The sequence below is a fragment of the Coenobita brevimanus genome, chromosome 3 (genome assembly GCF_032717465.1).
Source record: "Coenobita brevimanus isolate Jiangsu-jjx chromosome 3, ASM3271746v2, whole genome shotgun sequence".
NCBI lineage: Eukaryota > Metazoa > Arthropoda > Malacostraca > Decapoda > Coenobitidae > Coenobita > Coenobita brevimanus.
The window spans coordinates 5,760,503-5,777,483 of record NC_136956.1 but is presented as its reverse complement, the minus strand read 5'-3'; the positions used below and the strand labels follow the sequence as shown (position 1 = coordinate 5,777,483).

The following is a 16,981-nucleotide window of genomic DNA, read 5'->3' as shown; positions in this document are numbered from 1 at the left end:
GAACATTTTCTTACATTCCCTGCACTTTACACTCAAATACCTTCCTAATTCCCCAATCACTTTCTTGGTACTCTCTCTTACGAATCTTTTAACCTCTTTCTTCCTCTCTACAAATAACTCTGTATTCCGTCTCTCAATTTTCTTCATGCCTCTGCTTCCCATCCGGTCACTATATGCTTTCTTATTTTGCTCACAACTTGTCTCACCTCTTCATTCCACTAAGCTGTTCCTTGACCCCGCTTTCGTCTTCTCTTTACCCCAAACACCACCTGACATGTTGCACAGATTTCTTTTGTGAAGGTCTTGCACACACCGTCCACCTCCCCCGTCTGCTCCAAATCTTATTTACCCAGTCGTTCCTCGACTTCTCTCATATACGAGTATTTTGTTTTGTTTTTTTTTTTTTTGTTTTTAATCCTCTTGAAACCTTTCTACCCTCCTTGTACGGACTACGGTCTCCTGTCTTTCTCTCCTTCTGTTCATCCATCGCATTTTGTACCTTGACTTTCACCACCACCAAGTGGTGGTCAGTGGGGGAGCCCATCATCTTCTCACTCACTGTAGTGATACACTACTCCAGAGTGACTCTTCATTGACTGGCAATCCAAATGATTTCCTGTAAGCCATGAAATCATTTAATACCTTGGATGGCAGCCTTACAACCAATCATCACGTGATCCTTCGTGTCAACAAGTGGGTTGGCGAAGGGTTAATTCCCCTCCCCGGAAAAGAACTAACTAAAAAGACAAAGTAAACAAAATATGGGAGAATGAAATGATGAAAACAAGCATTATTAAATGAGGCGATAGCTCTGTAAAGCAACTGTGATACTGTATGTGGAGAGGATGGAGGAGACTCGGACTAAGAGAGTAAAGTGAGGTGACGGGAGGGAAGGGGAGTGGAAGAAACCAAGGATTATATGGAGGGATGGGTTGGAGAGGTGTATCACGGAGGGCGTGTGTGAGCTGGAGAGAGAAAGGAATGATGGCAGAGGTAGGGATGACATGAAGGCGATTTGTTTGTGGCTACCCCTTATGGGATAAACTCATCTGGAGATAGATAAACTGACAGATGGAAATATAGGCAAACATAGATAGATAGACAGATAAACAGAGACAGACAGACAGATAGACAGAGATTAATAATTCGGTAGTTAGATAGATAGGTATATAAATAGATAAATAGACAGGCTTACAGAAAGATAGACAGACATATACTGTAAATAGATGGAGACAGACAGACAGACAGACAGACAATCAAACAGCACAGAGAAAGATTGATAGATAGACAAATAGATAAGCAGGTAGACAGATAGATAGGTAAACATATAGATATATAGAAAGATAGACAGACAGACATACAAACAGACAGACAGACAGACAGACGCATAACTATGTAGACGGACAGATAGATACATAGATAGAAAGACAAATAGACAGATAGATAGATATATAGACAAACTGACAGATAAACAGACTGACAAAGACAGATATACGGACAGATAGACATGTAGATAAATAGACATATATAGACAGATAGAGAGACAGATGAATGGATGGATGGATGGGAAAAAACAGACTGACAAAGATAATTTTACGGACAAATAGGCAGAAAGACAGGAAGATAGATGGATAGATAGATAGATAGATAGATGAATGGATGGAAAAAAGAAGGAAATAGATAGATACATAGATAGGCAAAAAGACAGCCAGATGGAAAAACACAGTACCTGGTGGTTGGGGATGTTCTGTGCAGGGTCGAGAAACTGTCTGCCCATGACTGTAACCACGAAGAACGAATACACGGAGAGCGTCACAACCTGCATGGAGAGGAGGGAGGATGAGAGACTAACTAGGAGAGTGTATGCGAGTGTATATATATGTATGTGTATGTATGATTTTATGTGCAGTTACGTTGAGAGACGGAGAGACATTTGAGGAAGTGAAGGAGCGTCATGATAGTGGTGTGGACACGACTGAAAGTGTTAAGAGAAATATTTCGTGAGGGTGGAGCATGAGCGATTGACTAGGAGAGAGTATGTGAGTGCATATGTATTTATGTGTATGTATGCTTTTATGCGAAGTTACGTGGAAAAACAGACAGACTTGAGGTAGTGATGGAGCGTTGTGGTGTTGATATGGATGTGCCTGAGTGTTAAGAGAAATACTTTGAGATGGTTTGGACGTGTGGAGAGGATGGAGAATGATTGGCTGACTCGAAAAGTGTATGTGAGTGAGTTGTAGGGGAAGAGGAGGAGGGTTAGACCAAGGATGAGATGGAGAGATGGAGTGGAAATATATCTGGAAGAGTGGGATGTGAGTTGGAGGGAAGGCAGCCAAATGACAGAGGACAGAGCTGTACGGAGACTGTTTGTGGTCACCCTTTATGGGATTAAGCCGTCTGGCAATAGGCAGACAGACAGACAGATAGAAAGATAGATAGATAGATAGACAGATAGATAATCAGTATGATGGCTATGCTCTTGACAGTGGAGAGGGACGCCTTCGTTTGATGGCACTGATTTATCCAGATGAATGCACTGCCAAGTTATACAAACGTCCCTCATCAACCTCCCTATCCCTCAAAAAGAAGGATGGTGGACTGCCAGAAAAAGGCAGCTTCAGACTGCAGTCCGCCAGGTTCACAGTACAGAATGTGGAACTACTACTACTACAGTTACTACTACTAGTACTACTGCTGCAATTGATGCTACTGATGCTACTACTACTATTACTACTGTTACTACTACTATCACTGCTACTGCTGCTGCTACTGCTGCTACTACAACCATTATTACTGCTACTACTACTATCACTGCCACTGCTGCTGCTGCTGCTACTGCTGCTACTACAACCATTATTACTGCTACTACTACTATCACTACTACTGCTGCTGCTGCTGCTGCTGCTACTACTACTACTACTACTACTACTACTATTACTACTACTACTACTATTACTATTACTGCTACTACTACTACTACTACTATTACTATTACTACTGCTACTACTACTTTTTTTTATCATTTTGTAAAATCATCTCCATCCACTGGGGAATTATATTGTGAAGATTAAAACCAACCTTACTAATAAACTTCACCTTTTGGAGTTGTAATGTGAAGGTTAACACTAACCCTCATATTACAATCCGTTAGCCCCAAGCACGCCAATGGCTGTGGTTACCAACCATCTACTCTTTCTATTATTACTCTATTTTATGTTTATTGATATTTTATAGTGTAAATATAGACATAAACTACTGGAGTCGCTGGTCTATGCGACTCTCGACCACAGTAGCTTCGAAATCCATACCTGCCAGAGAGACAGGTCTGAGGGCTGATGAGACATAGAAGTGCAGACCTCATGAGGGAAATGACAGTCGACGTTTCATCCAGGCCATAACAGAACTCTGCGATTGACATTTCTTCTCAGAAAGAACCACTGCCAGTCTCGAGTAGAATCTCACAGCCTCTGGACCCATCCCACCTGATGTCGTGAACACAAGGGGAGTGAATCGACCGTGCTCCACATGTTGGATCTTTTCTTGACAGTTTCTGTTTTTTTCTTGTTCATTCCTTTTGTGTGCAGCTTCGAGAGACAGTTCACTGTGACATGTTGCCATGGGATCGAATATCCTGATGTCTATAAACGCCCTCTGCCCACGTGTCCAGAAACCTCGAGCACTGACATCCACTCTTGCAACATTTGATGTGTTTGCTGTTCTGTGGGTGAAGTGCTCGCCGTCCAGGGGTAGCAGAGCTGGCTCAATCGTGACATCATGAGATATTGCCTGCAGCATTTTGGCAGTGAGGACGCGTACTTCATCGTGTCGGATGCAAACAAAGCCTCCCTTCTTGCATATCACTGCATAGTTTGCATCAAAGGCAGTGCCACAGGCACAGTGTTGAGGTAGGTTCTCTATTGGCCACCCGTATCTCATGGCTATGGCATCAATAAATTCTTCTTTGTTGAAGTGGAAGCCTTTTGCCTTAAGAGGCAGGATTGTGAGCCAGTTCGATGCCCCAACCTCCTGTGCAATTTCAACTCGTCTGCACTGGTCTGGTGTTAGATGTTCGATTATGTGCTGCAGCTGGTCCTTTTGTCTTGCTTCACGCTCCTTGCGTGTCTGTGTCTTTATGTCTTTCTGCCTTTGGTGGTCGATTTCACTCGTCTCAACCTGGGCGCAAACCTTCTGTGACAAGGATTCGGTGAGCCTGAGTGAATTTCTGTGTTCGTAGCTTGCCACGGCTGCTGGATTTATAATGTCAAGGCCTCCCATCCTGGGTGGTAGTGCTAGAAGGTTCCTCTCTTCTGGTGTGGGGATGTGGCCATTGATAGTGATGGGAGGAATGAATCCCTGATAGCATTCTCCAGTGGTTGTAGCAGCAACTCGATGTCTGGTATGGTCCTCACAATGAAGGTCCACTTGTGCCATCATAGGTAAACGCATTGTATGCTGCATGGGGTTCTGTTTTTGCGTGGCTAGATATTACATGAATTTCTTCTACCCATGTCTTTACCTTATCACTCACATATTTGTCTTTGAATTCCTTAGTGCCAACAACACCTAGATGCCTCTGACCTTCTTTAGTCAACATCACGTTTATGCCTCTAAAGGCCTCCTGTGCTTCTTGATAATAAGCTGGTTTCACGATCAAGATGGACTTACTTGCATTAGGGTAGTAACCTATTTCAGGGCCATGAGATGTTACAAGGTCCCACCATTTCCTCACATCCTCCATCTTGCCAGCACCTGTGAGATCATCTGCATAGGCTGCCTGTTTCACATTGGTGGCCTCGTATTTGATCTGTTGTTGCAGCACTGTCATCGCCAGGGCGTACATAGCTATGGCAACGGGGTCCTCCTGGGTAGTTGCTTCTGTGGACTGGATTACACCGATATCGTGAGCCGCTGTCTTACCCACAATGTAGAGGTCTGCTGGTTCTTTGTAGGTGTTTTCCACGTACTGGGCAAATGCTGGGCATTTAACCTTGATGTTGTGCAGCATTGCCTCCCGGTTGATGGAATCAAATGCGTTTGAGGTATCACCTAATAATACTGCCTGACAGTCCTCTTCCTCATATATTTTCCTCATGGAGTGAACTGCTGCCTCACCTCCTGCCCGCTGGCTTGCACACACTTGGAGGTTGCCAACTGCCTGCTTCGCATCATCTTTCACACCTCCATGATACATTTTCCTATAATCCGTCTTAAGACTTCACCCACCCCGATGGGCCTACATCCAGGATTCTTATCAAAGAGGATCAGTCTGCAAGCCGTCAGTGCTTCGATGTTATTGCACTGACTTGAAGCCAGCTTCCTCGCCAATGAGGCAATGGTGTTACACAGGTCTGTTGCTGCCTTCCCAAACTTGATGTTACTGAGGATTACTCGCCAAGATTTTGCATCCAGGCCTGACGGTCCTGCCCCTCCCTGTGTGTGCATTGCCTTCCGCCCCACTATATCATAATTATATGATGGGGTTGGGTGGGGTGTAGTTCCCGTCAAGCTTTGACTGGGCACTTGTTTGTCGTGCAGTAGGGTGTTTTTCTTTTAGTTGTTGCATTGTTTCTTCTGTCAGGTCAAGTACTCCATTTGGTGATTCACTTGACAGAGATCTCGTCGCCATCAAGACCTTCCTCTGTCTCATCTTGCTGCCAAAAATCCTTGCAACATCGTGGTATTCTGATTTCTTCTATCTCGGTTGTTTATTCTCATCTGCAAAGCCCTTGCTTCCTCAAGTAGATTGTCGATTTCACCTCTTTTCCATGTTTCAACCCGCCTTTGGATGGCCTTAATATATTCTGCAGTGCTAGCTCTTGGGCGGGTCTTGTTGAGGAAGAGATGTGGTATTAATGCAAGGACATTAAGAGAGAACGAGGCAATGGGTGATTTATTGTTGTAATTGGCTATCAGGCGAGTGATTTCCTTGATCATGTCAGCTGTAGCATTGCATTTGGAAGGTTCAAAAAGGTTACTTGACGACCATCCAACTACTTTATTATATATGTTCACCCAGGTTGCTGCATTTTCCCTGGAATTGTCCATCCAGTTTGTGGGATGACCTTCTCGCACAGACCTGTGAGGCTGTTCTGCTTCCTCCTTGTTTGTGTCACTACCGTTCTGGGGACGTATAATACCTGGATGATTCCCTCTTTCATGCACTCCTCTATGGTGGTCTTCATCCTGAGCTTCATTTTTGTCAAAAACTTCATGATGTTCCTACTACTACTAGTACTAGTACTACTGTTATTACTACTACTACAACTACTACTAGCACTACTACTACTACTTCTACTGCTACTACTACTACTATCACTACTATTCTTAGTGGTAGTAGAACTACTGCTGCTACTGCCTCTACTACTACTACTACTACTACTGCTGCTGCTGCTGCTGCTGCCATCACCTCCACCACCACCACTACTAGTACTATTACTATACAGTACTCTTTTCACCTTAACATGGCGCAGAATTTAGTCCTGTTGCTGCCTATTCAACGTAGCTCAATGGCAGTAACAAACAGTACTACGGCTGTCCATCGTTTTCACAGCACTTCTTCATGACTAGCATCATATTCTAGCATTACTCTCTTGCTACAGCTCAGCATTCAATATGGAGAGAAGGAAATTTTAGCCCAAGTTAAAATAAAAGAAGTATACATATAAGGAGAATCGAAGTATTTAAATGGAGAGATCCAGTTCGGTACCACCAAAACTGTTGTCGAAAACATAATCCCTGAAAGCCTACCCCAACTTACAGTCAACAAAAAAGTATCGTACACATACCACACGTATCATTCTGAAACAAAGACGAAGCACCCTGATAGATGAAGTGCCCTGTGATCAGTTAAGTGTAAATAATATCCTTGGTAATTATTAAGACTCGAAATTGCACATAAGTTAACATTCTGGGTGCTGTTTTTTAAGGCACTAGGTTAATAGATTCAAATGTGCCCTACAAAACTCGCTCATCGTACCCCGAGTGTGAGGTAGTATTTTTTTTAGAGTGTACCTGTGTATAGACCAAAGGAATGCTGATCCAGTCATAGCTCAGAAGTCCTCCACAGAGACCCCTGATGCGGTTGATCTCGTCGATGATGGTCTTGGTGGCAAAATCGTCCTTGATCCGACCCTCCCTCCTCGCCCGAGCTACGATGCCACAAGCCCACACCATCGGCAGCCAGTATGGAGGGTACGATGTCTGTTTCTCAAGGTCCTCGATTATTTTGTATTCGTTGTTTGTCATTAGACCTTACAAAGAAATAAAAACACGCAGAAAATAATTAAAAAACAAAAAAAACAAGGGAGAACAAAATATAAGTGAAGATATCACAACACGCCCACACCATCGGCAGGAGGGTACGACGGTCACTCAAGGTATTCAGTTATCTTATTTTTGTTGCCTGTCATTAGTCCTTACCTAGAAATAAAAATAAAGTGGTATTAACACAAAATAGAAGAGAAAACAAAAAATTACTATATCTATAAAGAGTCGGTATGAAAGCAAGAATTAAACAAAGAGGTTTTAACATGAGTCTAAACTATGTTTTAAATTATATGGAGTCCTGGAAATTGAATGTGACATCTCTTTTCCCAGGTCCCCCCCCCCCATTACAGAGTTCGCGCTTCACGACCATGAGGTTGGCAGTTCCATAGCCCAGGTAATCTACTTGGGTCCAAGATCTAAATATCTTGCTCGGGCCATGGGCAGAGTTCGAGCCCTCACAGGTTGCGTGTTTCTGGTGAGAGATGGTCTCTCCAATGATGTCTCCTTGCCCTGTAGAACTATAAGGTCCATTTATTCATGCTCGGGGGATTCTCTCTCTCTCTCTCTCTCTCTCTCTCTCTCTCTGTTCGTTGTTTCTCATTAAAATCTATTAAAAAAAAAAAAGAGATAAAGAGATTTGCTGTGAAAAGTCTGTTAATAGGTGCTTGCTTTACTTTTTAAATTACAAGCATTACTGAATGAAGGACAGGACATCTTTTCCAGGTTTTAAATTACATTTTTTGCAGTAAATATACATTTCACTTTAAGCAGCAGAAAGACCTTACCAGTTCAATTGCTAGTAACGGAAATTATTTTCCGTATTTTCCTGACTTTTTATGAGGGTAAATAAATGGTTTCAGCTGACTTTTCCCTCTTGTTATCATTATACTCCCTATGTTTCACCGACGTTTGTAATGGCGGCCTAACACTTACTAGAATCTTGATGAAATTAGGTAAGGTTAGGTGAAATTGATAGATTAGGTTAGGTTAGGTTAGGTTTAAATGTAATGTTAGGAAGCGGTACTAAAATCTGACGTGAACGTATGTTGGAGGTGACCGCCATTACACTTCAGCAACAGTTGATACCGCAGTAGAGACATGGCTAAACACAATAGGAAAGAAATTTAACGTGAAACTTTTGTTTACCACCCCAGGCATAACAGAAAAATATAAAAGCTTCCGGGTCCGAGCAACGAAAACACTCCCTAATGTACTTTCATAACAGTCCTCATTTACCTCCAAACAAGTACCTCGGTTGTATCCGTACAAACTCTCGAGCAACTTTAATGTACAGTAATTACTCAATGCATTAATTCACTACAAACACAAGGCCGAGGCACGTGGAGTCCTATTAGAGTGATTGTGAACACAGAGAAACTCCATATTCCCAAGGATAATTGGCTGCCTTGTGAACTTAAATCCCACTTCATGACAAAGTTGGAGACATTAAGTCGGCACCAGTCTTTACACATACATTGTGACGGGTCTGTTGCTGGAACTAGGTCTGGGTGTGGGATATTCATTAGGGATTACTAATCTTCCACACAGTACGTGGACCATGTAATTTCAGACTCCTTGACTGTCTTTCTTCTACAAGGGTTGAACTATATTCCATAGAAGAGGTACTTGGTTGTGCTGTATCTTTATCTAAGGATGTTTATTTCTTTACTGACAGTCAGGAAATTCTATATGAATTACTGTCTACTACTCCCACAGACTGTATGATATAGTCAACAGATGTCTATCAGCCACCTGCTGTATTGATAGCACAGTTCATAAAGTCCACTTCACATGGATTCCCTCCTATATAGAGATACCCTTCAATGAAAAGGTTGGCGATCTAGATCATAAAGCTCTGCTTTATGTACCTTTCTGATATTAATGGTGAATATAGTGTTACTACTGTCAAAAGTACGATCAGGTGTCATGTCAGTCCTGTTATTACTAGACGGCTTCATGCTAGCGTAGCAAATGGCAGTGCTAGCTTCCTTCACTATATAAATGCATCTCAGAATACTGAGGTAACATATGGCAAAGAGGTGGGCTTTATGACGCTGTTGTCATGAGACTGAGACTTGGTTATAAATTTTATTGAGAATTCACCAAAGATTACCCGGTACCTTGTGCCGTTAGTGGGGCTCCTGCGTCACACACCGCATCACTATATAATGTAATATCCACTAATGGTTAAGTATAGAAACAGACAACTTATAATGCTAACTGAGTAAATTTCATGGTTAATCAGTGAAAATCTATTACTTGCCATTCTCCGTGAATATCCTGAACTTGTACATCAAGTTCTAGAAAGCACTACCGGTACATTCAAACGTGTACAGTATATTTACTGTACACATACAAATACTTGTTATCATTCAGTCTAATATTTATCGTCAAAATTCATCACGTTACTCACTACTGTACAGTTCTTACTTGCTCATAGCCTACGTCTTACACTTCCTAGCCAAGGTTGCTAACTAATGTACTACTTAAGCCAGTGTAAGAGAAAACGCCAGTGTGTACCAGTGAAGGACATGTATAAAACAACTGAACAACTAAAACTAGTGCAGATGTGAGACGCAGAGGGAGTGGTGTCTTGTTGAGGGGTGCTGCGGCCATCACACACCGACCCCATACGATCCACTGATAAGGCGGTGCTATATCATCATCGAAGGCTGGGGTTCATGTTGTTATTATATACTTCTGTATATATTACTCAAATACTACTTCTCACTCATGTATGCAATGTGTCTTATGATTTCCTATAGTTTATAACATATACAATTGCAAATATTTGATAAAGGGCGTGTGGCAACACCCACGATTATGTATAACCACTAACTGTATATAACTGTACTTGATGAAGGTGTGTGACAAGCCCCACCACCTTCTTTTGTTGTATGAATACTCTGTATACCTTTTACAACAATATATATTTCAGATCAATCAATATAAAAGCTTAGCAAGATGAAGAACTGAATTGGTGGGCCTAAGGTGTTTCACTGCAAAAAGTACTGTAAAGCTTATGTATACCTTCTTTTCATTACTTTTCATTACCTTCTTATATTTTTATTATGTTTTATTTACTTGTTTTTTTATTTACCTATTTTTTTTCTATTTAGTTTATTTGCCGTTTACTACAAGCTCCGAAGTAAAAAAATAGTTTCCCATAAAGAGTTTAATTTTCATTTTCTATAACAATGTCCATTTTCTATTATTTAATTTTAGGTAGGGTTCCTCTATACTTTATGCTCTAATAATAATAATAATAATAATAATAATAAAGTGTGGTAGGTGCGGGCGCTCACCATCCACTCACTCAATGTAGTGCTGCTCTCGGATGTCTGCCCTGTCCTCTCCTCCATCCTTTCCTTCCATCATCTATCTTTTTTTCCTTCATTCTTTCCTCGTCCTTTTGCCTACCGGTGACTTTACACTCCCTCTTCTGTCTTTCATTCCTTCATTCTTTCCTCTTCTGTCTGCCTATGGGTGACTCTACACTGAGTGACAACCCAAATGGTTTCCTGTACACCAGGAAACTATTTACTACGCTGGGTGGTAACCATATGACCAAATTTTGGCGCCTGGTGGTTTAGTAGGTAATTATTGTGCTCTAATCGGATTGAGCCGGTGAAGGTTTATATCCAAGGGATGGTTGGGGTTTATTGCTCACGTAATGCCACTCAGGGATGAGTGAGGTTGGTCACTCTCATCTTAAATGTTGACCAACTGCCTAGCCCCGGGCTCCTACGCTCCTCATGGGGCAACGTAGGTTTGGATGATGGATGGATGGATAATAATAATGATAATGATAATGATAATTATTATTATTATTATTATTATTATCTACCAGTCATTCAACGTTATAAAAAGAAAGAAAAAATAAGAATGTAACAAATCAGTCAACTACAGAGAGAGAGAGAGAGGGAGAGGGGGGGGGCATAAAACAACATCTCCACCTCAAGGCCATTTTTTTTCCTTACTGTTATTAGAACTAAAAATTGGAAAAATTAAAAAGTTAGTAAATCAATCACAAAGTATATACTCTGATAGATACATAGGTAGATCGATAGACAGATAGAGATAATCAGATAGACAAAATTTTAGATGGACAGATAGATAGAAATAGATTGGTAAATAGATGGATGGATTAACTGATTGATAGATACAAAGAGACAGATAGATACATATAGACAAACAGACAAATAGATAGACATAAGTAAAGACAGAGATAAGCAGATGGACAGAGTGAGACAGATAGTTCTATAAAATCCCATCCTCCATGCTCTGATACTGTACTTTCACCTTCTCTTGGTTCAGGGGCAGAAACAGACAATCCTGTGGCTCCACGACCTTTCCATAGCACTTCTTCGTGACTAGCAGCCTACTGTAGCTCTAGTCTATGGTAAAAACTTAGCATTCAGGATGGAGAGACGGTAATCAGGTGGGTACCGAATCCCTGCATCAGATTTATATATGAGCAAATAAGAGATTTGTAGCACAGGTTCTTAAGCGATTTATTTTGCAACCTGGTTGGTGGGGGCGCTCACCATCCACTCACTCGATGTAGTGGTGCTCTTGGTGCCTGCCTTTTCCTCTCTTCCTTCCTTCTCTCCATCCTCTTCAGTCTTTCTTTTCTTCAATCTTTCCTCTTCCTTCTGTCAGCGGGTGACTGTACATTGAGTGACAAGGCAAACGGTTTCCTGTGCACCAGGAAACCGTTTGTGCGTGGTAACCATATAACCAAATTCTGGCACCCGGTGGTTTAGTGGGCAATTAAGAAGCCCCAATCGGACTGAAGCGGTGCAGGTTTATATCAAAGGGATGGTTGGGGTTTAATGTTCACGACAATGCCACACAGGCATGAGTGAGGCTGGCCACTCTCTTAAATGTCAGGACCAACTTGCCTAGCCCCGGGCGCCTGCACTCTTCATGGGGCAGCACTGGATTAGGTGATGAATAAATGAATGAATCTAAAACTTCAAGTTCCTCTTGTATGGTAATGGAGAGGAACGCCTTCATGTGGAGGCACTGATTTAACCTGACGGGGCAGCTGCCTGGTTATACAAACGTCCCTCAACTGTTTCCCTACCCTTCCAAAGGAGGATGGTGGACTTCAGGAGAACTTAGGCCTGCAGTCCACCGGGACTACGTTTTAGACGAGTCTGGATCCATGCAAGAAGAAAATAAAACTACTACTACTGTTCCTAAAAATAATAATAATAATAATAATAATAATAATAAATAATAATAAAGAAGACGAAAAACAAGAAACAGAAGACCACCACCACCACCAACAACAACAACAACAACAACAACAACATTCCTCTTGAATACCAATGACGCGAACTCCATCGACATTAAAATAATTTAACAACACAGGAAAGAAAATTCAAATGTAGTAAGCAAAACAAATCGCTAAGGGACAGGTGTTAGGAAGCCTGCTATGTCACCTTCAATATACTCAATGGATGGACACTTACTTCACGAAAATGATTGTTACTCGTATGGTGCTTGTGTGGGAACAGTGATGGTGTGTGACAGTGACACTACTACAACTACTACTTCTACTACTACTACTGCTACCACTACTACTACTGCTACTACTACAAAAAATCACCTCCATCCATTGGTGAATTATATTGTGAAGATCAAAACCAACCTTGCTAATACACTTCACCTTTTGGAGTTGTAATGTGAAGGTTAACACTAACCCTCATATTACAATCCGTTGGCCCTAAGCACGCCAACGGCTGTGGCTACCAACCATCTACAGTACTATTACTATTATTACTATTATTATTATTTATACTACTACTACTACTACTACTACTACTACTACGACTACTGCTACTACTACTACTACTACTACTACGACTACTGCTACTACTACTACTACTACTACTTCTGCTACTACTACTACCATTACTACCAGTAAAACGCCTTTGTCGGCGAGGTTCTAGAGAGGCCATTTTTTTTTTTTTTTTTTTCATGTGTTCGACTCTGGGCATAGGCTTCACAGCCTGCTTTCAAGGCCCAGTAGTCCTCCTACGTACCGTACACCTCTACATGTCACCACTTCGGCGCTAACACCCACCGTCCATATTGAATACATGCTAGGGCTGTCTCATCCAGGACTGGTGTATTGGTATTAGCGGGGGTATTTTTACGACATGTCGGCGGGTCTTCTGGTACATCGGTAAAGTCTGATTTCTATGAAATTCAAATCCTTCAACTGTTTCCTGCCTCAGCGGGATTTGAACCTGGGTCCGGTAGGACTGCAGGCCACCTCTACCGATTGAGCCACCGCCTCCGAAAGCATTGAAATGTGGCCTTACACCCCGAGGGATGCCTAGAGTATATTGATGGCTATCTACCTACCAAGTTTCATGCTTTTTAGGACAAACTGTCTGGCCTGCGGCAGTCTTTTGAAGATTTTCGACATGCTGCACATGGCGCGTGTCACGTGCCACGTGCACCGCCGGGGTGTGACGAAACCCGTCAAAAATAAATCTTAAAGAAACGGGCTATCATATGGTGCAAACCACGCAGTGATCGGCCCTGTGGTTGCTGAGATAGAAGCTTCTCAAAAGCGTTACGGTCGGGCCAGGTCGGGTCGGATTGTGGCGATCGTATGTGAGAAAATGCCACTACTTGACGAGAGATTAGAGGGGCTTTTACCCTCGCACGTAACTACTACTACTGGTACTACTTCCACTTCTGCTGCTATGATCACCACCAGCACCACCACCATATACTACTACTACTACTACTAACACAACTACTACCACACCACAACCACCACCACCACCACCACTTCTACTACTGCTACTACTACCACTACTACTACTACTACTACTACTACCACCAACACAACTACTACCACACCACAACCACCACCACCATCACCACCACTACTACTACTACTACTGCTACTGCTACTACTACCACTACTACTACTACTAACACCAACACAACTACACCACCACCACCACCACCACTACTACTACTACTACTACTACTGCTACTACTACAACTACTACTACTTCGCCTGTAGCTCATTGGCGGACTATGACAAGGATAGACAGTGCCCCGTATTCTCGTCAGTTGAGGAAGCTCCCTAACACCTTTTCTTAAACGATTTATCTTGCTTATTACACCATACTGTCCTTTTCCGTCCAGCATAAATCCATACAATATCGCCACACACTGCATAAACAACGCACAAAAGGCTATTAACCACCTATATCCATAACTAAATCGTTAAGGAAGAGGTGTTAGGGAGCTTTCTTACCAGACCAAAACACAGGCCAAAGACTGATGAGAAACGAGGTGTGAATGGAAAGAAATAATTATCTCCCATTTTACTCTAACTTGGCCTAAAACTGCCATCTCTCCGCTGTGAGTGCCTTTTTAGCAATGGATCAACGCTAGGATACGACGCTAGTCACGAAGAAGTGCTATGGAAAGGATGTAGAGCTGTATCACTTTTTTTTTTTTTCTTTTTTTTTTTTGACTGAGATACGTGGAACAAGCTGCAAGAGGAAAATCTGGACCAACTTAAAGGCACAGAAGTAAAGTCACATGATACGAAAGCTAAAATAAGGAAATATATAAATAAATAAATAAATAAATAAAATAACCTGGAAAAGGAGGAGAATTTGGGCCAAGTTAAATTGAAAAAACTATAGTGGCATGAAGTGAAGACCAAATGAATGAAATTTAAAAGACATCAATAAATTAAAAGAAAAAAAGGGAAAGAAAAAAATGCAATTGTTTGATACTAATACAAATCTGCGCCTCCCTTACCCGCTTCCACCAAATGATCAAAGGTTGGGAATCGCTTTTTGACCGTGGGGCTGATCATGACGAGGGTGATGGTCTGTGCAAGGTTGACGTAGCGCATGACCGTTCTGCGCATCAGGCGGGAGCGCTCATCCTGGAAGAACAAGGAGGAGAGGAGGAATTACAGTAAAAATAACTATAATACTACTACAACTACTACTAAAACAACACCAACAAGAACAACAACTACCACTCCTAATGGTAGTAGTAGTAGTAGGAGGAGGAGAAGGAGGAGGAGGACGAGGAATAATATAATGAAGATGTACGCCTCCACGTGGTGGCACTGGTGTACCTGGGAAGTCCTCTGCCCGGCTATCCAAGCATCTCCCACTTCCCTCCTTATCCCCTGAAAAGAGGAGTGTGGACTGCAGAAGGGGAATTTAGCCTGCAGCCCACTGGGTTCGCGTTTAGATTAGCCTGGGGCTCTACTACTACTACTAGTACTATTAATACTTCTACCACTAAGCAACTATTACCACTAATATTGTATCTATGTATCTCTAGGATGATATAATAATCCTGCAAGGGGTGGCCACAAACAAATCACCTCCATGTAGCCCTGTCCTATGCCATTTAGCTGCCCTCCCTCCAACTTACACCCCTTTATCTTATACCTCTCTACTCCACCCTTCCATCTCATCATTGGTCTCTTCCTCCCTCTCACCTCCTTCAACTCCTTCGCACACATCAGTGTATTTCTCCTAACGCTTTCTATCATATCCACATCCACATCACAACGATCCTTCACATTCTAATTGGTCAGTCTGTCCCTCCATGTAACTCCACATGCTCCTCTCAAATAACTCATTTCCATTCCTCACATTCATGACTTACATCCACTCAACAAGGTCCAGGCTTCCCGTCCATACCGTAGAGTGGGGATCGCAATACAGTACTGTCATTCAGCGACTTTTTTGCCTCCATGCTCACCGTCATATTTCTAATCACAGCTTTCAGTGAATCAGCAGCCTTTCTTCCCTTCTGTATCCTTTCAAGCGCTTCATCTTCCAAACTTCCATCCTTACTCATCACACTACCCAAGTACTGAAATGCACTCACATTTTCCATTTCCTCATCATCCATCTTCTCATTGGATTCAGTGCCTTAATTTCTTTTGAAGATAACAACTTTAATCTTCCCTACATTCACCTTTAGCTTGATGTATATACATCTCTCCCAGACTTATTCACTATTACACTATTAGTATTACGATTAAATTACTTTCATAAAAAAATGGTTCTGTAAATAAAAGATTTCAAAAATATAATGCACAAACATTACTGTTTTTGTTTAACGCACTCTCTGTTCCTAATCATGGTTAATCACTATGACATACAGAAAAATATAAATGTCAGCTTTTTAGAACATTTGCGATGGCATATGCCAATGCACTTCAGAAAATAAACAAAGTATCAAGAATAACAGGCAATCATGGTGAAGCTAAGTTAACTGATTTATTTTCACTAAGGCATCTTGCTGCACCATGCACCTTAACCTATCCTGTCGCTCCAGTAAGGCCTGTGGACCCTCCAAAGAAGCGTCGTTGTGGCACTTTGGAGCTGCTTATTGGGAGGCCCTCAGGCTCTATGATTTTTTCTGGAATGATTATTGCTTCCATGGCCGGGAGCCATCTGAGTGTGTCTTGCCCATTACAAAGGTTATTCTCTTCGGTATGGAAGCACACATTCTTTTCTAATATCCTTTGACTAATGAAAAAAAAAATGGTTTAATCACGCTTGTACTAATGCCGTCCACAACTACGACAAAGCTTACAAAAGGTACCGGAGCCAGCTCAGTCCTGAATCGGAATCATGCTAAGTCTGTTCTATGCTCTGCTAAAATTATTTCATTCTTACTAAATGCTCTCAAT

At 41.9% G+C, this 16,981-nt stretch overlaps 1 protein-coding gene across 1 annotated transcript in view; it reads right to left on the bottom strand.

The window, feature by feature from the left end:
- The window catches only part of LOC145394004 (bestrophin-2a-like), a 62,786-nt gene that overhangs the window by 10,924 nt on the left and 34,881 nt on the right, over window positions 1-16,981 (bottom strand). Inside the window, exons 4-6 of the mRNA XM_080267978.1 lie at window positions 15,076-15,205; window positions 7,015-7,253; window positions 1,730-1,819 (exon numbers count right to left, since the gene is read on the bottom strand). Coding sequence (XP_080124104.1) covers window positions 1,730-1,819; window positions 7,015-7,253; window positions 15,076-15,205 — 459 coding nt within the window. The remainder of the gene's footprint in view (window positions 1-1,729; window positions 1,820-7,014; window positions 7,254-15,075; window positions 15,206-16,981) is intronic.